Source organism: Aspergillus oryzae, chromosome 1, assembly GCF_000184455.2.
Source record: "Aspergillus oryzae RIB40 DNA, chromosome 1".
In the NCBI taxonomy this organism is placed as follows: domain Eukaryota; kingdom Fungi; phylum Ascomycota; class Eurotiomycetes; order Eurotiales; family Aspergillaceae; genus Aspergillus; species Aspergillus oryzae.
The window spans coordinates 3,613,571-3,634,331 of record NC_036435.1 but is presented as its reverse complement, the minus strand read 5'-3'; the positions used below and the strand labels follow the sequence as shown (position 1 = coordinate 3,634,331).

At 48.2% G+C, this 20,761-nt stretch overlaps 11 protein-coding genes across 11 annotated transcripts; 6 read left to right on the top strand and 5 right to left on the bottom strand.

Moving 5' to 3' along the window:
* Positions 1 to 1,359: 1,359 nt before the first annotated feature.
* Positions 1,360 to 3,722, bottom strand: AO090005001051 (uncharacterized protein; the record flags this gene model as incomplete). The annotated part of the gene is made up of 3 exons (XM_023233475.1): positions 1,360 to 2,138; positions 2,195 to 2,742; positions 3,700 to 3,722. 3 exons carry the CDS (start codon positions 3,720 to 3,722, stop codon positions 1,360 to 1,362), a joined length of 1,350 nt encoding a protein of 449 aa, XP_023089205.1.
* A 474-nt stretch (positions 3,723 to 4,196) lies between these two features.
* On the top strand, positions 4,197 to 5,465 carry AO090005001052 (dihydroorotase; the record flags this gene model as incomplete). Its single annotated transcript, XM_023233469.1, has 4 exons — positions 4,197 to 4,251; positions 4,315 to 4,394; positions 4,474 to 4,925; positions 4,973 to 5,465. 4 exons carry the CDS (start codon positions 4,197 to 4,199, stop codon positions 5,463 to 5,465), a joined length of 1,080 nt encoding a protein of 359 aa, XP_023089206.1.
* An 88-nt stretch (positions 5,466 to 5,553) lies between these two features.
* Positions 5,554 to 6,616, bottom strand: AO090005001053 (MIND complex subunit MTW1; the record flags this gene model as incomplete). The annotated part of the gene is made up of 3 exons (XM_023233460.1): positions 5,554 to 6,183; positions 6,244 to 6,570; positions 6,599 to 6,616. 3 exons carry the CDS (start codon positions 6,614 to 6,616, stop codon positions 5,554 to 5,556), a joined length of 975 nt encoding a protein of 324 aa, XP_023089207.1.
* A 1,890-nt stretch (positions 6,617 to 8,506) lies between these two features.
* AO090005001054 (MIF domain protein) lies at positions 8,507 to 9,058 on the top strand (the record flags this gene model as incomplete). The annotated part of the gene is made up of 1 exon (XM_001817982.3): positions 8,507 to 9,058. One exon carries the CDS (start codon positions 8,507 to 8,509, stop codon positions 9,056 to 9,058), a length of 552 nt encoding a protein of 183 aa, XP_001818034.3.
* A 387-nt stretch (positions 9,059 to 9,445) lies between these two features.
* On the top strand, positions 9,446 to 10,161 carry AO090005001055 (uncharacterized protein; the record flags this gene model as incomplete). The annotated part of the gene is made up of 3 exons (XM_023233449.1): positions 9,446 to 9,527; positions 9,580 to 9,638; positions 9,697 to 10,161. 3 exons carry the CDS (start codon positions 9,446 to 9,448, stop codon positions 10,159 to 10,161), a joined length of 606 nt encoding a protein of 201 aa, XP_023089208.1.
* Positions 10,162 to 10,484: 323 nt separating this feature from the next.
* AO090005001056 (CENP-X/MHF2 family protein) lies at positions 10,485 to 11,252 on the top strand (the record flags this gene model as incomplete). Its single annotated transcript, XM_023233443.1, has 2 exons — positions 10,485 to 11,063; positions 11,244 to 11,252. 2 exons carry the CDS (start codon positions 10,485 to 10,487, stop codon positions 11,250 to 11,252), a joined length of 588 nt encoding a protein of 195 aa, XP_023089209.1.
* Positions 11,253 to 11,431: 179 nt separating this feature from the next.
* Positions 11,432 to 13,096, bottom strand: AO090005001057 (tRNA-dihydrouridine synthase family protein; the record flags this gene model as incomplete). Its single annotated transcript, XM_001817985.1, has 2 exons — positions 11,432 to 12,874; positions 12,929 to 13,096. The coding sequence occupies 2 exons, from the start codon at positions 13,094 to 13,096 to the stop codon at positions 11,432 to 11,434; spliced, it is 1,611 nt and encodes a 536-aa protein (XP_001818037.1).
* Positions 13,097 to 13,732: 636 nt separating this feature from the next.
* AO090005001058 (WD40 repeat domain-containing protein) lies at positions 13,733 to 15,319 on the top strand (the record flags this gene model as incomplete). The annotated part of the gene is made up of 3 exons (XM_023233433.1): positions 13,733 to 13,754; positions 13,806 to 14,635; positions 14,702 to 15,319. 3 exons carry the CDS (start codon positions 13,733 to 13,735, stop codon positions 15,317 to 15,319), a joined length of 1,470 nt encoding a protein of 489 aa, XP_023089210.1.
* A 72-nt stretch (positions 15,320 to 15,391) lies between these two features.
* Positions 15,392 to 16,235, top strand: AO090005001059 (40S ribosomal protein eS25; the record flags this gene model as incomplete). Its single annotated transcript, XM_023233429.1, has 5 exons — positions 15,392 to 15,397; positions 15,545 to 15,667; positions 15,735 to 15,768; positions 15,940 to 16,149; positions 16,213 to 16,235. The coding sequence occupies 5 exons, from the start codon at positions 15,392 to 15,394 to the stop codon at positions 16,233 to 16,235; spliced, it is 396 nt and encodes a 131-aa protein (XP_023089211.1).
* A 370-nt stretch (positions 16,236 to 16,605) lies between these two features.
* On the bottom strand, positions 16,606 to 17,458 carry AO090005001060 (putative heme/steroid binding domain protein; the record flags this gene model as incomplete). Its single annotated transcript, XM_001817988.3, has 2 exons — positions 16,606 to 17,100; positions 17,201 to 17,458. 2 exons carry the CDS (start codon positions 17,456 to 17,458, stop codon positions 16,606 to 16,608), a joined length of 753 nt encoding a protein of 250 aa, XP_001818040.1.
* Positions 17,459 to 18,774: 1,316 nt separating this feature from the next.
* Positions 18,775 to 20,320, bottom strand: AO090005001061 (GTR/RAG family Ras-related GTP-binding protein; the record flags this gene model as incomplete). The annotated part of the gene is made up of 5 exons (XM_023233417.1): positions 18,775 to 18,973; positions 19,029 to 19,712; positions 19,767 to 19,868; positions 19,920 to 19,993; positions 20,315 to 20,320. The coding sequence occupies 5 exons, from the start codon at positions 20,318 to 20,320 to the stop codon at positions 18,775 to 18,777; spliced, it is 1,065 nt and encodes a 354-aa protein (XP_023089212.1).
* Between the last annotated feature and the right edge of the window lie 441 nt (positions 20,321 to 20,761).

Here is a 20,761-nt window from a genome sequence, read left to right as displayed (position 1 = left end):
AGGGCTCCACTTTGGAACAAAGATTGTTCCGGTCTATAGCCAAATACTACGGAGTCCTTCTTGCAACCACCACAGATATCTCATCTATCGAATGCAAAATAGACCATGAACACATCGAATCATTGTCTAGCCGTGTTAGCTTGGCCTGAGAGTTACAATGATCCCTGCGTTGCTTCAGAAAGGGATGCAGCTTTTAGGGGAGAGTGAAAAAAAACTTATGTTTTACTCGCTCCCTTAGTACAGCGGAGAATCCCAAACGTGTGGAAGGCCAGCTGCTCCAATAATCATCAGGTTGTTATCAAACACCAGGAATCCGAAGACCGTCCTGGGGAAAAATGGGCAGCTTTTCGAAAAGAGATAGAAATGCAATCCCTCTTTCGCTCTGTAAAATATATCCGCAGGATGATAGATATCATTCCTCCAAGCTCTGACTTGGAGCCACCAATGATGGTTTTAGAGCCTTTTGAGAAAACTCTGTGGTCTGCACGGACAAAAAGACCATTGACTCTCAGAGAGGTCAAGCATATTATGAAATTCGCGCTTTTGGGGCTACAGGAGATTCACGAGAAGGGTCTTGTACATTGTGGTAGGTCAATTAAAGAGCAAAGTTGAAGAAACAAGCTGAGTGCAATAAATGGACTTCAGGATGGAAAATGTTCTTCTAAATGGATTCAATGATGAGAATCCATTTACTGATGACGAGAACGTTCCGATGCGGGTACAAGTGAAACTAGCAGATCTGGGATCGGGTAGGTAATAGTTGATTTTTCTTTGACAGAGCACAATGATAACATGTTTGTTTCATTTAGTTATGGCCCCCGGTCGGGCGAAATTACCCAATCACCTATTGAAGTCCGGAGGTTTTCTTTGGCAAGCCTTGGGCCGGCGGTGTTGATATCTGGGCATGGGGAATTGCAGGAACACTCTCTTCTACGTTCGGGACTTGATAAAAGAGAAAATACTGACTAAACAGTTTTTCCACCTTCTACAAGCGCAGATTGACTTTCAATCTCCTGGTATATATGATTCAATCATCAAGGATGGCACTTTCGAGCAAAAGATAGAAGCAATTTGGCGGGCACAGTGCCATGACTTCGACCTACGTTCGGTTGAATATTTTCAAGACTGTGATTTCATCAGTATCGCAGATGAGGGAGGGAAAGGAGGCCTGAACTCCGATGAGCATTGGACTGATCACTTGGTTTCCCTGGGAGTTCCGGAATACGATGTAGTATTGCTCTGTGCTGTTCTACAGCCTGAACCAACGAAGACGATGACAGTAGCAGAGATCCTTGATACAGGGTACTTAGATGTTTACTGAGGTCATATAGCGTGGTTTTATCGGCCTCAGCCGATGTATTATTCTAGCTCTTTCTGATGGCAATCATATCGCCAAGCTGCCAGTAGAGGCACCATCATAAAAATCCCTCCGCCGGTCATGATGGCACCGCTGAACAGCTGCAGCCCAAGGTACTCATTGCCTCCGCCATGGCCTTCGATAACGCCCGCAATAGGTGCCCCAATCAGCACCCCCAGGCTCGCTGCAAACCACAGCATGCCCATACGGGTCCCAATAATAGCCGGACTGGGCGAGACAACGGGATGCGCGATCACCAAAGGATTTGCTGATATTAAAACTCCAGAGGAGATGCCAAATAACACACAAAATGCAACGAAGGAGGCCTGAGTGTTGATGCCAATCCAACCGAAAATCAAAGCCGCCGATGTGGTAACACTGACACTCAAGATCAAACCAGCGCCTAGCCTTTGCGTCAACAACGCCGACCCTAAACGACCCACGGCAGAACCGGCATTCAGAATTGACACGAGATAAAAGCTCATATCTGTCGAAGTCTCGAGTACCTGCGAGGCAAAGAAAGGCACATAGAATAGTGGTACGAAATAGGCCATGAACATGAGAAAATTAGCGACCCCGCAGGCATTGAAGTTCCACTCCTTAAGCGCATCCCAATGGATTAATTGGCGTGGGGAACTGCGTTTTGGCTTAGTGGTCGCTATGAGAAGAGGAACCGCAATACATGAACAGCCTAGTTGGATGAACCCCATTACTCGAGCCGTCCAGGGGAAGCCGATGTGAGGCTGCAAGTGTATGAAGATTATAGGAAATAGAACCCCGCCTAAATCTCGTTAGCCATGATGTGTTGCAGTAAGCTATCAGGTTATCGATCAATACCAATACTAGCACCACAGGTCACTATGCCGAGGGCAATCCCCCGGCGGGACGTAAAGCTGGTTAACACTAGGGACAAGGCAGGCACATAGATGAGCCCACTACCGATTCCACAGCAGAAACCCTGGGATAAAAGCACTTGGTAGTATGTTTGTGAAAGGCTTAACATCATGAGGCCAAGCGTAGTCAAGAAGCATCCGGCAATCATTAGATGAATTAAGAAACCCCAGTCGAACAGTGGGCCAGCGACAACACCAGTGGAAATCAAAAAGAAGGCATTAACAGTGCCAATCCACGATAGCTTTGACGGTGAGCTATCTCTCAAGAGATCCGTCTGGTAAAAGTGTTGGAAGGCGCCGTAGGCCGTCGAAAACCCCCAGGTAGTGAAAAACAAAAGAAAGCCAGCAAACACACCCACCCATGCTGCAAGGCCACCGTTTTGGGGAGAGGGAGCTGGTGAACTCGTCGGAGGTAAGGTAGCCGTCTCTCGTGGTGTTATGGTAGGCTTATCGGTGGCAACCATAGTCGTGTACCTTCCATTGACGTTCTGACTTATACAAAGACATAGATCTTAAGCAGCAGAAGGCCCGTGTGATGAGCAGAGATATAGGAGTTTATATACATCCTGGTGGGGAAGGATGTTGAAAGCATGTCGATTCGCATAACAGGAAGGCACCTAAACCTTAGCAACAAAGGCAATACCAGGAGCATTCACAGACTATTGAAATGCTATATTTTAGAGCCTCGGCACGCAGCCTATACGAATTAGTCAACTCCATTGCTCTCGTCAGCATTACTTGAATGCGACGCCACGATTGGCTTGAGTGTCTAGTCCAAGACATGAATCGTTTCCGAATGTACCCATCCAAATTCCAAGGAATCAGTCATATAAGATGACTTAATGCCAGGATTTCTTGATCTCACAATTCTCTAACCAATAACGGGTGCCTAGGGCTGATGTGAGATCCATGGATGTGGCTGCGGCGCGACGAACCTATCATTGAATCTCCCCCCCAAAAACCTCGCTTTTAACATGGCAGTTGGAAGCCTCGCTGTTATCTCTGCATGAGTCAATGTTCTGCCTCGGCTGACCCTCGTCGTTTATTCAGCAAAATGTAGTAGCTTTGCGAGTTCGCTGTCACATAAACCCTTCGTACCCCGTCTTTCGGAGTTCGATCCGTCCTGTTGCCCTCCGTCATGGCTCCCACCTTCAGGATCGCTGTGATCCAGATCTGCGTCGAGGTAATCCCTGCGGCTGCTGTGTGCCCATATACAATGTCCAATTGGCCAGCCAGCCAGCTCCAGGTTACTCAGACTAATGCATATCAGCCTCTCCGTCCTGCGGAGAACTTTGCAAGAGCTGTAAAATCTGTTCGGGGCCCCTCCGCCCAAGGGTATCACTCAGAACAGCCTGTTAAGCCAACCCGAACTTAAAAACGTAGCCTATGTACTTCGTATCCAATACCGGTGGATCCTCGGCTCGTACATGAGGAATAATATGAACCAACGGAGCGTATACATCTGGGATCATCTTGAAACATTTTTCATCAAGTCCTTCGCACACCTTTGGGACCTGGACATGGCGGTTGTGGAAGGATGAAGAGACACTCGATTCGGATAAACATGGGCCAGCCAAATTGGCATTATAGCTATTCACGTCAAATAAAAGAACAACCAAATAGTAACGCCTGATAGGTTATGGTGATGACACGAGTCTATCGTCTTTAAGACCTTCTCCAGTGTAGTAGTTGTTATTCTGTCAACAGAGAAATACTTGAGTCGTACATTTATTTATCGGTCCGGTAGGAAGTTTACGAGCCCCACCCAATCAAAGCAAAGCAAAGGCTGCCCCGCGAAAAAAATCATGGCGGGGAAAAGGGAAAGTAACTTCGACAGCAAAGTAATTGACATCTGGTACGCGACTTCCTCCTCCCACCTTGAGCTGACTCTTCTGACTGGTCATTCTGATTTTTACTTCTAGAACGACACTTATACGCCTCTCACTATGCCTCTCTCCAAGCTACAGGGAGTGAAGCTCCCCGCGTCGGCCGACTTCCACGGTGCGTTTACCCCAGTGTGCTCCACGGTTGCGAGACAATAATTGACCGAGGTGCGGTGCGCAGTACACCTTCGCGATGGTGATATGATGGAGCTTGTTACGCCTACGATCAGACAAGGTGGTGTGAACACGGTTTTCGTCATGGTAAGGAGTTGATTGATTCCAATGGACCTCGGTCTAGTACATTCGTTACTCATGCATGGGATTGGAACGACAAATTTAGCCCAACCTGGTGCCGCCAGTGACAACTGTCGACCGCGCGCTCGACTACAAGAAGCGCCTGCAAGCCATTGAACCCAATGTGAACTTCCTCATGTCGTTGTACCTCCACGAGTCCGTGACCCCGGAGACCATCATCGAAGCCAAGAAGCGCGGCGTCACCGGTGTCAAGAGCTACCCAGCAGGCGTTACCACCAACTCGTCCTCTGGCGTGGTGGATTACACCCAATTTTACCCGGTCTTTGCAGAGATGGAGCGTCAGGACATGGTTCTGAATCTTCACGGAGAGGTCCCTTCCACTGGCGATGTAACTGTCTTGTCGGCGGAGGAGCGCTTCCTTCCCACCTTGTTGCAATTGCACGAGCGTTTCCCGAAGCTTCGCATTATTCTGGAGCACTGCACTACAGCGGCTGCTGTGGAAGCCGTTAAGAAGTGCGGCCCTACTGTGGCAGCAACGTTGGTCCCCCGGTTACACTTGGCAATGGATATGTGCTGACGGTCAGGGATAAAAGCATTACCGCCCATCATCTTTCTATCATCATCGACAACTGGGCTGGAGACCCGTTCTGTTTCTGCAAGCCTGTCGCTAAAACGCCTGCGGATCGTGACGCTCTCCTGCGGACAGCAGCATCTGGCAACCCCAAATTCTTCTTCGGCTCCGATAGTGCCCCTCACCCCGCAGCCTCCAAGAGGGGCGGAGACAAAATCGCGGCGGGAGTCTTCACTCAGCCATACACAACCCAGGTCGTGCTGGACTCCTTCGAGCAGGCCTGCGAAAACGGTATCCTCAAGGAGGAAGACATCACCCCTGAGGTGGTTGAAGGCTTCATGAGCAAGTTCGGTCGCCAATTTTATGGCATTGGTGAGGAACAGAAGGAGTTTATTACCCTCGAGAAGAAAGACGAAAAGATCGTAAACCTCTTGCAGTCGGACAAAGTGGACGTGGTCCCATTCAGACGGGACCAGCAGACATGGAGCGTGTCCTGGTCTTCATAAGCCCATATTGACCTTATGCCAAAATAGATTGCTACCACGATAGCCAATGGCGCATGACCATGCCATTGATTTCCATCCATCGTCATTCTTATTCTGACATTTTGTCACCTTGCGTAAGCAGTCCTGTGACCGCCTCGAGCGCCTGCGCTTCGGAAATATCGATCTTTCGTCCGGCGACAACAGGATTGCCGTCACTGCCCACCCCAAGCTGGCCAGTTCGTTCGAGATGCAGGCGGATTCTACTCTCGATGTATTCCTTTCTCTGGTCACGTTTAGAATCTGCTTCCGTGGCTTCTGCTGATTTAGGCAGAGTAGCTAGCTTGGGCCGGAGCTGCTTCAGTAACCCTTGCAGGGCAGGCAGTTGAGATAATATAAAAGTTGTATTCGTGGTAAGCGGTGTGTGTTTGGTATTTGATCCAACAGCAGCGCCAACTCGTAGTTGCTTGGCCGCCGGACTCTCCGTCAGGAACGACAGGTCCAAGTCTTTGTTCGTAGGAAGTGCAGACGTCTCGGAGCCACCCCCCTGTTTCGCACTTGTCGCGCCGTCGGCGCCTTTAACGGCAGATAAGATCGATCGCAGCTGTGAGATGACCGCATCGTTACGAGCGGTCTCTTGTTTCAATGCTCGGTTCAATTTCTTGGTTTCTTGTAGTTTTTTGCGCAGAGCAACGATCGTGTCCGGGGTAGGTGCATCGGGGGACGGGTTCAGATCCAGGCCCTAAAGAAGGTACATTGTCAGTTTGTACATAGAGCCAGGTCACCCAAGCACATAGCGCACCTCATAATGCTTCAACCGAATCCATCCTAGCAAGTCATCGTCCACTCGAAAGGAGTTTCGCAGGACAATAATCTCGAACTTATCGAACGCCTTGTCGACGGTCGCCTCCAGGAGGGTTTCAAGTTTGTGTAGTCCATCTTCTATCTCCAGCCTCGCCTCAGGGTAAACAACGTTCCCATCCTCGTCAGTGTCCGGGATGGTCGAACCGTTGGTAGCATGCGAGAAGCCCAAACGTTCAGGAGGGGTGGAGAGTAAACCGGCTTCGAGACTCGAGATAGCTTGATAGATCAGGTTGTTGATCGAGTTGATCACGTCATCTACAAGGGACTGCGATCAGTGTATTAGCTTTGGTTACCTCAAGAAAAAGTGGCATATGAGGGGCAAGGGAGGCGCATGTCTCAGACAAAGTGTTTATCAGAAATACTGACCAGCGGAGTGTAGCTGAAATGCTCTGTGAGCAGAGATTTTGTCGCGTCGTCCATCTTAATGAGATCCTTAGACTAGAATCATGCTTTGTCTAAGCGAATGAAAGGTGTAGGTGGGGGAGTCCTCTTCATGAGGGTCGCGTTGCGCGGGTTGATTTGATCACTTCTCTTAAGGTCCTCAGCACGCGAACCATTTATTTGCCAAGACCGTAACATTGTTTTTCAGTCACCCTTCAATTCAATCAATCATTCCTCAAGGGTCATGAAAGAGCACTTCAACAATTTTAAGTCCGACTATCATGCTGTAATATCGGACAGAGTACTTGTACATTACAATTTTCCCAATATAAACCCTTTCTCATTCATTGTTTCCGTCTTCTTCCCGTATATCAAAGCACATTCAATTACATCTCCACCAAGTGATTTCAACAGCTATGGTCAAGTCAATTAATGCTTGCAACCTCCGTGGACTAATTGGTATCCCGGAATACTATATAGTGCAGAAGGAGAACTAATATAATAAACTGTGTATTCATACTAATCAAATCATGACGCATACGCTAATTGGTCTGACAATGAACAACAGCCTCCAGTCACTGCTGCGAGAACGAGGCCTCCCTCTTCCTCAGACTATGAAGAATATAAGCTTCCGGAGTCTTGTCAGATGTGATACATTTATCTCTATATTGTGGACGCGTTTTTCGTGAGCTGGTCCGTGAGATTGCACTGGAGGCTCGCCTTGGTTCGTGGAAGAAAGACTCCATCAATAAGGAGTTGAATCCTCAGCATCGCATACTTCATATTAGATGCGAATGATAAGGCTTGGGGCAAAGGTATCTGGCATACTATCTTTCAGTGGCGCTTCTACCTTCAGATATCTACCGTTCTTAGTTTATTTTTTAATGGTATGGAACCACTGCCTTGAACCCACAGAGACTGGTAGTATCACTAATTTCCATAGTATCCTGTAGTTACAGCTAATATGCTCACTGGGGAAGTACACTCCTCCCACATGGAAGGTAGTGCCTTCCTCTTGCAGTTAAGAGGCCCAACTCTCGACGATGTCAACCAGGGAAGGAGAAGGGAAGAGCCGAACGACTCTTGCAATGCTCTGTATTTTACTTTCATCCTCGTTTTTCGTCAGCTTTGATCTACTTTCAACAACTCGCGTGAGGCTCTCTAGCTACACGGCACTTAACTATAGCTAAAGAATCGTCGCCCTAATCGTTAGCTGACACTTCTCCAACAAGATAAAAAGGATGGTCTCAGCACATCAAATACTGGACTTATCTCTCCTGAGACGACGACATGACCCTTCGGCCACGTCCTCCGCGAGCCTTTCATCAACAGTTCCCACTCTTGAATCACCCGTGTCATTCCAGGCCTTGGCAGTCAGAGCCGTCTCCGAGACGGCGATGGCGCAGCGAAACAAGCTCGATAGACCGCCCGCTAGGCCATCCATGTTCATTGAGGAGACAGATGATGATGATTCGATGGCTCAAAAATCGACTTGTGGCACACCTGCAGACCCGAAGTCTGTCGACGTGATACGTAAAAGTGTTGAGGACGAACCAATGCATCGGACAAAGAGCCAGTACTTTGACGATTTTTTCAGCACACGCGGGCGAGAGCTATCATCCAGGGATCGCCTGAGGTATAAATCAGCTATGGTGGCTGAGCTTAAACTAAGCAAGACGGTAAGGATGTGCTAGCATTCCATTCAGATCTCGAGAGCCTCTAGGAACTAATAGTAGGTCCAGGTTAGAGACAACGAAGTCCTTGCTTCGGCGATCTCGTCTCGCTTAGCGCGTATCTATGAGAAAGACGAATCGTCTATGATGGTCATCATACAGCAGGGTGTGTGTATTCGCTTTGGTATCTCGAAGGACCCAGCATATTTGTTGAAGGTCTACGCACTCCCATGCCTCATAGCCTCTATCACCAACCTTCGCTGCACCACTATGATCCAGTCAGCTCTGAGGGATCTTCTGCAGATTGAACCCAACCGCGGCGTAGTCCTTTATCTTCCAGTTCCTGAAGAGAACTTTGCGACAAATGGTGTAACTTACATGGGCGAGATCGCACGCTATGAGCGCCGGACCGATGACGATGACCCGGGTATCCTTCGAAATATCTCACGGGGCTTGAGTAGAAGGCTGAAATCAAGCAGCACTCAGAGCGCGCCTCGTTCTGAGGCAACAACCTCTTCATGGGACCCTGAGACCGATGCTCAAATGTCAATATCCGCGAAAGGAAATGATTCTTTCCACAGCGAGGGCTCTCGAGAAGTAGAAGCATCAGGCCAAGGCAACACTAGAGGATCCAAGAGTCTGCGACACTTCCTTTCCCGTCGTGCGCAAAATCCTACTGAAGCAGATGACAAGCGGTAATGATAGGCCTTTCTCCCTTCTTTTCTGTATTAGTTTTTATCGTGTGATTTGTTGTATGGCATAGCACAGTTTGTCTTTTCATTAATTGGCCCAGCTGGCTTAGGAACATTGAGAAGCCATTAGCAGGTATTGGCTGTAGTTGATTGTGTACACCGACATCAGTTCAGGATATCTTTTAGCATGCTATGAGGCAATTGCTCTATTGTGTTTAACATCATCCGTACTTCCCGAACTACCACTCCGTAATCATCGACAAATACGAGCCGCGTAATGCAACTTCCTCTCGTGACTTACTTGTTGTTCATCTCAATGCTTGGAAGTCTCTTTATACTCGAGAGTCCCAACACAACAAGCCGCTAGTGAAGGAAATCGAAAGATACTCTCACCATGGCTTCCAAGGCAACCCAAGGCAGCATAAAAGAAATCCAAGGCGATCTCTTCGACGCGCCAGACGGGGCAGCCTTGATTCGTACGTGGCCTAAATAATCAAGATGTCCTTACAACTAACTTGACTATTTCAGACGCATGTAACTGTATCGGATCCTGGGGTGGTGGGATAGCAAAAGCCTTCAAGCAGAAGGTACTATATCACCCAACTCCAGCCTATCCAACTCACCCACAACCATTAACATACACAGTACCCAGCCGCATACAACATCTACCACTCCCATTGCCAAAAATACAAATTCAGCCCAGAGTACCTAGTAACTTCAGATCCACCAAACCAGCCAAACAATGCCCAATCATCTACCAGAAACAAAGAAATTCAACTACCAGAAGGCACAGCTCTGATCATCCCGCCTCAGGAAAAAGACTACAAGGACAAAGACAAGAAACACTGGATCATCTGCTTGTTCACGTCACGTAATTATGGGAAGAGGGTCAGTCCGCCTGATGTCATTATTCGGAATACTGAGCTTGCTGTCGCGGACATGGTGAGGCAGATTCATAGACTTCGGGCTGAAGAGTCGGGGATTGGGGAGCTTTGGTCGTGTCGGTTTAATTCGGGACTGTTTGGTGTTGAGTGGGTGCTCTCGAAGAGGGTTTTGGAAGAGTCGGGGTTGGATTTTGTTGTTGTGAGACCTGTGGATGAGGATGAGTGATTCTTTCTTTGGGTGGTATCTTTCTGGTGTTTCAAACGGTGTCTGCATGGATATGATGAACAACATATGCGGTTTATTTTACTCCGCATGCACTACGAAAAAGCCAATGTCATATGCATTACTCTTAGTAAATGATAATTCAGAATTACCATTGACTATAATGAATATTACCCATTTCACAAAACATCTATAGAGATCAATAGATCACCTGACTTCGCGTCACGCAGCGCGTCATCGCATCCAGAAATCGCATCGATAACAAACTCCACCACCAACCTCAAAAGAAAAGAACAAGCATAACATAACCATCACAAACCCCCACCATGCCCCCAGAACGCCAACCCGCCCAAAAAAGAAGACAACTTCCCTTCAAACCTCCCAGTCGACAATCCTCAGTCACAGCCGGCCCCTCAACATCCGCATCCGCGAAACCAAAACCCCAGACAAAATCCAAAATCAAAGTCCCCGCAAAAAAACCCACCACTAACGCAAAAGCCTCATCATCCAAGATCTCTCGACCCTCTACAAGCTCTACCCGCACCGAGACCGAGGCCTCGGAATCCCCCGCCGCAGCCTCAAACTCGGATTCCGAAGCTAGCTCCGGCTCCAGTCGCTCGAGCTCTCCCTCTGAAGAGCCGGACTATATCCTTGCGGAGATCATTCATGCGGATGCTGAGGAGAATGATATTCTCTCGAGTGAGCCGGCTATTCCGCCGAAGTTGCTGACGAAGCTTGTTCATCATCATTTTAAGGGTCAGAAGACTAAGATCGCGAAGGATGCTAATGAGGTTGTGGCGAAGTATGTGGATGTTTTTGTGAGGGAGGCGTTGGCGAGGGCTGCGTTTGAGAGGGCGGAGGGGGGGAAGGGGGTGGAGAGGGGGGTTGGGGATGGGTTTCTTGAGGTTTGTTCTTCTTCTTTTTTCTCTTTCGGTTGCTGGGGAGGGTGTTGCTGACTGCGGTGGCTTTAGGTCGAGGATCTGGAGAAGATGGCACCACAGCTTGTTTTAGATTTTTAGGTGGTTGGTTCTAGTTCATCTATGGGTTTGGAGTTTGGGGATTGAGGGTTTTAGTTTTATTGTTAGATACCATGATGTTATGGATTGATATTTGGATTCGCAGTGCTGTGCATAATGGTCTAATTCTATATACCGTGAGATGTCGTGGGTATTATGTCTCTTGTGGTGGGTAGGTGGGTTGTCTATAGTTTATGCGTTCCTATTGAATAGAATGCTGTGTTGAGATGGTTCAAGATAACAAATGTCGTAATATCTTAATCGCTTACCAAAGCGTCCGGTGTTGTAGCCGTGTTACTTGGGATTTCAGAAGCAGAGGCCACTGCAGCCGGAGTGTCAGCTTTATCCGCAGGTACCTCAGATTTAGTCTTGTCTTGCTTCGTGTTGGGCTTTTTCCCTTTCTCCGTGAGGGCACCATTCTCTAGGGCTTCTTCGGGCAATGGCCGGATGTGTGGTTGGCAGACCCACCAAGGCCGGCCGTATTCAGCAATCGTCGCCTTGGAGCCCGTTAGCTCTTGGTTCGGGGATGTCTCAAAGCGCTCCGGGAATTGCTCATATTCCTTGAGGCCCTCTTTGATTGCTCGCTCAGTAAGGGCAAGAGCATGCTCGAAGGCAGCCATGTCGCCCGGCCTTGACCGTGCAAGTGCATCCCGAACGTCTGTATGTTTTGCCACCATTGGACGCAGAAGCTGGAACAAATGTCCCTGCATGACCCCAAGACTGGGGGACAGAGGTCTCTTCGTCTTGTCGCGTTTCTGCTTCTTCTTTGGTGGCCCTTCCTCCTCAGCTTCCTCGGCAGTGGGTTCTATGAATTGTTCCGGCTCCTCGGGATCTGACGGGAGGTAGAGAGGCTTCCTCTCTGGAACGGGTTGTTCAAGGACATATTTATAGATAATATCGAGATAGCGGCGGAAGACAGCGTCGATCCGGTATCCGCCCTTTCCATCCCGGCCACGCCAGTATTCCCTTCCTTCACTTCCCACTGGAGGAGGTTTGCTAAATACGGATGGGTCCGACAAGTTTCCTTCAGCGCTCATCACGCCATCAGCACCTGTCTCTTCCAAGCAGCGTTCCAGATCGTCATAGTTCAGGATGTTGCCATTGGCGAAAATAACGGTCTCCGGGGGCAAATTGTCACGAAGATACCGAATGTAACTCCAATCCGCCACGCCTGTGTTATGACCCTTTTGCTCTCTCGTGCGTCCATGGAGGGTAATTATGCTCGCCCCGGCGGATAGTATCATCTTTGCGTACTCTAATGTCTTCTCTTTCGTCTCCTGTATACGGAACTTCGCAGTGACGGGAACATCCAGTTCGGTGTGTAGTTTATTGATCAGTTTATAAATCAAGTCCCAATCCTCCTGGAGGAAGGCACCGTAATGGCCTCTTCTCGCGATTCCTTGGGGACACCCAAGGTTCAAGTCCACAGCGTCGCAGTATGGCGCTACATGACGCGCAGCTTCCAAAAAGTCATCCGGGTTATTCGCGCAAAACTGTACAAACAGAGGCCGGTCTATCGCGGGGTTTCCGTCTAAGTATGGGGTATCATCGCCTTTGATAGCAGCGCGAGTGGGGTGAAAATGTTGCAAGCGCATTTGTAACTGTTCACGGAACAAACGCGCATGGTACATCGGCGAGTATGCAAGCATCGGCTTGGGATCGTCAGGTGGCATGAACGACCGAGTGAGCATGCGCCAGGCCTAGAATCAGCCGTCAGATCGGAGTAATAGGTAACCGAAAGTGGGAGATAATACAAATTCAGACCGATCCACCATTGGTGCTACGATGTACTTTGGACTTCCTATACTCTTGTAAAATTCCCGCCCTAACAGCTTCGTCTTCGGTGTTGTGTTGGCATTGGCGGGCGCATTTTGCGCTTCGCCGTTGCTTTGCGACACGGATTGTGTCTCGGGGATTGTCATTTTGATGAGACTTGAGCGTTGTGCTATGGGAAGTTGTCGCCCCAGCCACGGGGCAAGAAAGCGCAAGAACCCTATGATTGTTAATTGAGAGAAAATGAGCGACAGTGAGAGTGTTATCAGCTTGAAATTATTCCCCGGATTATTCGCATTGCGGGCAACTTTTTTTCGATGGCGATTTACCTCGGACCGGAGCAACTTTGGTCCGTTTATCTTATCCAGCAGAAGAAAGATGCAATATCAAACTTGGGCGTAACACACAACCGGCAGGTCGGAGTTTCCATATAGTGATTGTTGATCTGAGTGGAGTATTCAATATCAGAGATGATATTCTTCGGTCCAGATTCACCACTCATGTCCAGATAAAATTCTTTTGTAGCTCATTGAGATGTTGATTATGTAACTATAGAAAAGTCTTGGCGTCCGTAAGTGGAAATTACTAGTGTATCATGCCCAATGAATGGAGACCCTACAAGACTGCAAATCTCTAGGAATACTTTCCCTGGAACTAGCACGATCATGTGCACAGTTAGATATAATGCACACTGTTAGAAACACTGGTACTGTCGACCATTTCCACAGCTGTCTCAACGGTTGAATCACTGAACTACTAGTGCCGCGTCCAAGACAAGAGCAACAATGGACTCCACCGGAGCAGGGGGTATGTTTACGAATTTCCTGACAAATTAAACTAACACTGATCAAAGCCCAGTCTCACCTTCAATATCTCTGTCTGAGCATGGGGAATATGCTGCTCAGATAAGTGGGAAAGATCTCATCCTGCATCTCAACCCAACTTCTTCTGGGTTCCAGGATGTAGAGATTGTCAAAGTCAAAGAAAGCTCGTTGAAATTCTTGAAGTTCTCACGAGCGAGCTACACTGTATCACCAGATACATATACCGCTAGAGGCGAAACTGCACCAGGGAGACGTGTGCTCCATGCCAGTGATGCACGTGTTCTTGTATGGCAATTGCTCCCATTGCAATTACATGCTGAAATCGAGAGTATCGAGCCCGGTGCCTTGAATATTGATTTCGGCAGCGATGAAAACGAGGTCATAGTTTTCCACGCATGGAATACAAGGTTAACTGTGTATGCTCTGGATACCGGCCGCAGCCAGGTTATTAAATCTCCGAAGTTTGCTCATCATAATGGCTTTGGGTACCGACCTAAGACAGGACAGTTTGCGATCTTGTTAAAGCCAGACGCAGTGGACCTATTGACTATCCATGGGTTCAGATCGTACGAGCTGATAAACCGTGCGGTGCTACCGACAGTAGACGCTCAAGGCTTGAAATGGAGCCCCGACGGGCGATGGGTAGCCGTCTGGGATGCAGCCAGTGCGGGTACCAAGGTTCTTGTATTCACTGCCGACGGAAAACTCTTCAGGACTTATACCGGGCCACCGGGATTCGATGATTCTTTTGACCTTGGAGTCCGAGGTATAGAATGGAGTCCGGTTGCAAATGAGAGTGGTGCCTCGGAGTATCTAGCCATCGGTAAGGTCGATGGAACTGTTGATATTTTACGATGCAAAACAGTAAGTCTATTCCATTCTAAGTTGGTGCTTTTTCATATTTGACCAGCCAGTAACTGACGAATGCAGTTCTCATGCTCTACAACATTATCCCATGTCTTTCAAATCGATGACAATTCGCCCAGTATATGGCGCGAGCGCTACGCAACTGCAGATGGGACACTTGAATATGCCGAATCGTCCAGTTCTTCTGCCTTTAGCATAACTGCAGAAACATCCGGCCCTCCGCGGGGCGTGTCAATCATGACATTCAGTTGTGACGGAAACCTCCTAGCCACTGTAGACCAAACACGGCCAAACATTGTCTGGATATGGAACTTGGAGTCCACTGCCGTGCTGCTATCAGCTTTGGTCCACGAACATCCAGTCAGACAGGCTGCATGGCATCCCTCGAAGATACAGCTACTTATCGTCACTGCTAACAATGCTGTTGCTGCTGTTCGATCCTGGACACCTGACGGCCAGCCGTCAATCATTTACATTCCTACTTCACGAAGCGACAGCGGGCGGTACGATGTGAGGTGGCTTTCCAGTCAAGGAGACGACGCAAAGTTTTGGTTTGGAACTACTGAAGAATACACACTTGGTCGTATCGAGAGCGAAGGTGATAGTTCACGGTTTAAAGTGCTCAATACTATTAAGGGTAAAGCCTCTACTGGAAGCCACAGTGCAGGCATGAGCCGGTAAATGAAGGAAACATTAATGATTTATGCAATACCAAGCGAATTTGGCCTTAATATCCCCTGTAAATTGGAACTCATGCATGTATGACAATAATCCGATCTCCGTGTAATCATTGGTCGCATTGGATGATACTATATTTTTGTGCCTGAGGCAAAAAGAATACCGATAACGTTATCCAATGAAAGGCCTCTTCTTCCACCACCGCTAACCGAGCAAACAAGGGCTTAGGGTTTGTGTCCACGTGACACTACATGTCTCCCCACTCGAATTTCGCACTTGGGCTCTCACTTCCGGCCGTTGATTGTCGCGCTCTCATCCGTCGTCGAACAACCAGATCAGACAGTCAAGATGGTGAGTTTAAGCCGCACATAGAGACGAACCGCAGGATGTTCAGGTTATACTAATATTTTATTCATAGGCTCCCGCACGCAAGAAGTGGTCCAAGGGCAAGGGTATGCAAATCACCATCTCCCATCCATCCTCCCAGCGAACGAACCTTTCCCCGAGCAAGATGTCAAGCGATTTTTGTGTGGGCAGAGGGGTTGTTTGGACATGAAGCGACGACTGTCGAAGCCGGCTAGTGGAACAATAATAACTGACGTGGTTTTTTTCTCTGCAAACAGTCAAGGACAAGGCCCAGCACGCCGTTGTCCTCGAGAAGACCGTCGCTGAGCGTCTCAACAAGGACGTCCAGTCCTACCGTCTCATTACCGTCGCCACCCTTGTCGACCGTCTTAAGATCAACGGCTCCCTCGCCCGTAAGGCTCTTGAGGACCTCGAGGAGAAGGGCCAGATCAAGAAGGTTGTCGGCCACTCCAAGTTGAACATCTACAGTACGTCTTCGCCGTGAACCGCTGGATATCGACTTTTTGCGCATATACTAACTCCTGATTTAGCCCGTGCCGTTACCGCTGAGTAAACGTTTCCTCACTAGTCTTTTCTCGCGGACCCCTCATATTTTACGAATGATATCTCTCAAAATTCGGAAGCTTGGCTGGGCAAATGATGTATAGTGGTTCAATGAATCAATCAATTTCGGAGTGAACTCTTGCTTTTCCGCTATTGGACGTATCACGTAAATGCCTTGTTAGAATCAACCAAGAAACGACCCCCGCAGACAACCGCAAACATCTACAGTTGGAAGAAACACATGCAGGGACCGCCAAGTAGGAAAGCCGACAGATAAAGAGAGCAGAGTACCTAGCACCTACGTAGCCCATGCGATAACCGACAAGAAAAACGCCCAGATATATACATCCAAACCCATCAATGAAACCCACTCCATATCCCTAATTCCCCTTCTTCAAACTACTCCTCTTAGGCCTCTGCTGCTGAGCAGCCTGGCAAAGCTCCCTCTGCTCCTCCGGCACCTCCAACCCAACAACCTTCCCCACCTCAAAATACTTCTTATGATTCCGGAAGAAATTCTCCCAGTGTGCCACCTGCTTCTGCACACTCGTCCGAGCAAGCCGCCGATCCTGCTCCCGCCGGATCTTCTTCTCCCCACTACTCAGCGTCTTCAGCTCCGCCTCCTCATCAACCGGCATGAACATCTCCTCTACACCCCGCAGATCATGCGTCTGGTCCTCCTGGAAACAGCCCGTGACGAACGCGCGCGTGGCATCCTTCCCCGTGAAGAAATTGTAGTGTCCGCCCGGTCCGTACACGAGCGGGTTCGCCGAGACGTCGAACACCGAGCCATTGATGGCGAGGTAGATTGGGAGAGTCGAGTCGGAGCCGTTGTAGAGGGCGAGTTGCGAGGGCGTGAGACTCAAGGGTCCTTGCTGTGTGATTCGTTAGCTAGTCCGACCTATTTCGCCAACAGAATCCCAGCAAGTGATTCCATGTAGATATAGAAGGGAAGCAGACTGATGCTAAACATACCAAGTACCGGACCAACACCGGCCATCTAGTGAACCACGGCCTGTAGCCCCATAGCACGGACTCCGAAGACGTCATGTAGTAGGATAAGCCGCATGATGCGACGATCAGTGTGACCACCACACGGATGATATCAAGGACGCTGAGGCCGTTTTTCTCGTTGCGAGATTTGGTCTTTTGGGAGGTCGGTTTGGATGTAGATGGTTCGTTGGTGCCGGGGCCGGCGCCGGCGGGGACCTGTCGCTGACGGAGGGACGACATGGTCGCTTTTCACTTTCTGTAGTGTAGAAGTTTGGTTTGGTTAAGGTGGCATGGAAAGTGCAGTTTGGTTGGGTCTGCGGAGTTTATAAGTGAGGAGTGTAGTCCTGTAGAGGAGAGGGTAATTTCCGTTGATTCTCCGCTTCTGTTTCGGGTGGTGAGATGACAACGTGACACTTGTTCTGTATGCTATATTAATCTATCGGGGTTTTAGGGATATGTTTGGTGATCTCGAGTTTCAACTTATGTTCATTTTGAACTCAATATCCATGTGGTAATGGAAAAGCTACCGTGGATTAATACTGGCGAAGCTACAGATTTACATATCGAAGATAATGCAGTGTCTCAACGATGATTTTATTCATTTCACAATATTTCTACTAAGCACTATATCTGAAGCAAATCCTGGGCCAAGAGTCAAGGAATAGGTATCCCAAGCTCAAACTCTTTCAAGGCAAGACCGACCAGCAGTCCACCAGCAGTCTGCAACTCCAAGCCTTTCAAACCACAGATCCCACTCTCATATGTATTCTCCAAAAGAACCTAGAAAAACTAAATGCATGTCAGCCACAGTCCCAAACATGCACATGAATAAAAATCAAGCTGTATGACAGAATCTCTCAGACATCCAAGGAAGTATTGCGCACAGAGCACGTCTAGATTGGGTTCTAGCGACGGCTAGCGTGGAAACTGCGAATGTGGGAAAAATTTTCATCATCGAGAAGGGGGAGTCGGATTGATGTGTGCTATTGGGTATAATAAAATTGCTTGGACTTACCACTGTGATTGTGAAATTGAACTTATTTGTTGGGGTTTCATGTTAGTACGTTGCTTTCAAGCTTCATTATGCTTGAGCGAGGGACCAAAAGGTCAATTCATCTGAGTATGAGTGTTGTACGGTTGAGTTGAGGAAAAGGAAGAAAAGATGGAGAGGAGCTCGTTTTATCCTTCAAGAGAAAAGAAAAAATTCGCGCTAGTGCCAAGCGTGGGCCCGCTTCTCAGTGCCTTGATGCCTTAACTACATAGCTGTTGGCACAATCAAGGGTGACAGCCAGTCAAGGGGAAGCAAATACTAATCTGTCTCTTAGAGTACAACAGACTCATAATATCAAGTTCTATAAAATAAGTACTTTTATTTACGAGGCAACTCTTCGCTAAGGAAAGTCTCCCCGAGCTTTGCAAGTCAAATATGAGTGAGGAAGCTTCGTCACAAAAGGTGGTATTGTACTTAAGATACGCTTCTCAAGGTGCTAAACTGGGCAAATAGTGGACAACTACTTCATAGAGGTTCCAACGCCATAGCAGCAAGACTTTTGGTATCAGTTATTCGAACCTGGCTCGCCATGCTCCGTCACCTGCCCCTGTGTCTGACCGTGTTCGGACCCTTCCTGATCCTGTTCCCAGCTGCGAGAAAAGACATCATTGAGGGCCTCCTGGAAAGTGCGGCAATTCATATCAATCAAACCCTTTTTCTCCTTCGCCTCAGGATTACGTATGACGGACACGAGACAAAGATATCTAGCAAGGGTCAGCAAGTTTCCCCTAACAGGTTTTAAGTAAAATCGAGACATACTTGTTCATTTCCATCAAATGGATCATGGTTTCGTCGTGCAGAACCACATGGCTCTCTGCTTCTTGATTTTGCTCGCCTTTTGGCTTGCGGTCGGGGTGATCCCACGAGTAGAGTTCTGAGATGTCCACAATCACATCGATATAGTCCGAGCACATTTCGTAGCAGGACATATCAACGGGGCGAGTATCAGAAGCAATGTAGATCTTGCTGAGAACATCAAACAAATAGGTCTTCTCAAATCCACAATTGTTACCGAGTGTGTTGATTAGGTTCTCCAGGGTCGATAGGTTTGGAATCAGCTTCTGGATCACCTTGCTAAATGCCTCAAAGACGGAATAATCATAGATAGATGTGAGGTAGTAGTGGACAGGGGCATTTTCATATCCAGCATCGCTAAGTTCATCCGAAATGAGCTGTACGATATCCTGGAATGTATCGGTACGGTACTCTTCCGAGAGTCCATCAACCTTGTGAATGAAAACTTCGATGTTGATATTGGGGTAATACTGCTGGACAGTCAGGATGGTGCGGTTCAAGCGCGCGACCGAATCCAGGTAATCATCCTGAGCATCAATGACCCAGACGAGTGCACCAAGGCTCCCGAAAATGTCTTCGAGATCGAAAGATGGCTCCAGATACTCAAGCTGACCAGGAAAATCCCAGACCTGGAAGTCCATGAACGAGCTTTGATGAACCATAAGCGTGAATGTTTTTTCCGTGTGAGAAGGATGTACTTACTGGATGGAATCTTTTTGGATGCGGGTAGTTGACTCCAGAAAGAGCGTTTCGTTAGGAGGCATCTTATGGAAAACGACGCTGGCAATCGAGGATTTCCCGCTCCTATTTATGGTCAATATATCCCTGATCATGCCCGAGACAGGATGGAATTACCGTCGGAGACCCATCAATAACAGACGGGGTTTGGCATCTTGAGGTTTACCAGTAGAAACCTGGCCCGGCTTCGTCTGCGCGGTATGTCCTGTCGGCTAGATGACTTGTTAGCATCCTAAAGCTCACTCGTAGTAGTCCTCCAGATTTCCCGTATTTTGTGCAAGAATTTCCGGGACAGGTCCACGTAGCCACTGTGTAAGTGGACAGGGGCACTGCAAGCTAGAAGTCACTGAAAACCCTGCTGAAAAGTGGTACTTGGGACGTAAGAGGTAATAACACAGCACCGCTCCTGCGGACAATAGCATAAGGCAGAACCATACAGGACATCCAGGAGATGATATATAAAAGAAGATTCCACGGAACAAGGGACAGCGAAGAGAAAGTGCATCTCTTACCTCCATATGTCCAACTATTTGTTTGTTAAACACTAATCAAGGAGCCAGATAAAGGAAGAGCTTTCTTGACAAGTCAGTTAGCGGACTGACACAGGGTGATAGAACAGAAGAGGTTTGATCTGGAAGGCAACAACATACGAGTAGAATGGGGACTTACAGTGCTGTTGTTTCAGGATCCGCAGTGAATTCACCAGCCACTACCAGGGACGCACCACACTTTAGTCCCCAGAAACAAAGAAAAGCATGCAAATTCCACAGGCTACTGTGCAGATTTGATATTCAGAGCACTGATCACGGGAAAGAGAAGAAACATTTATTTCAAGACAGGTTACTTGTGTGGATTGCTTGTGTGGAATGGCAGGACCAGAGCTAGAGAACTGCTATTCAGTAGATCTTCAAACTCATGGTTAACAGGAATATAGTCGAGCCAAGGAAGATAGAGTCGCG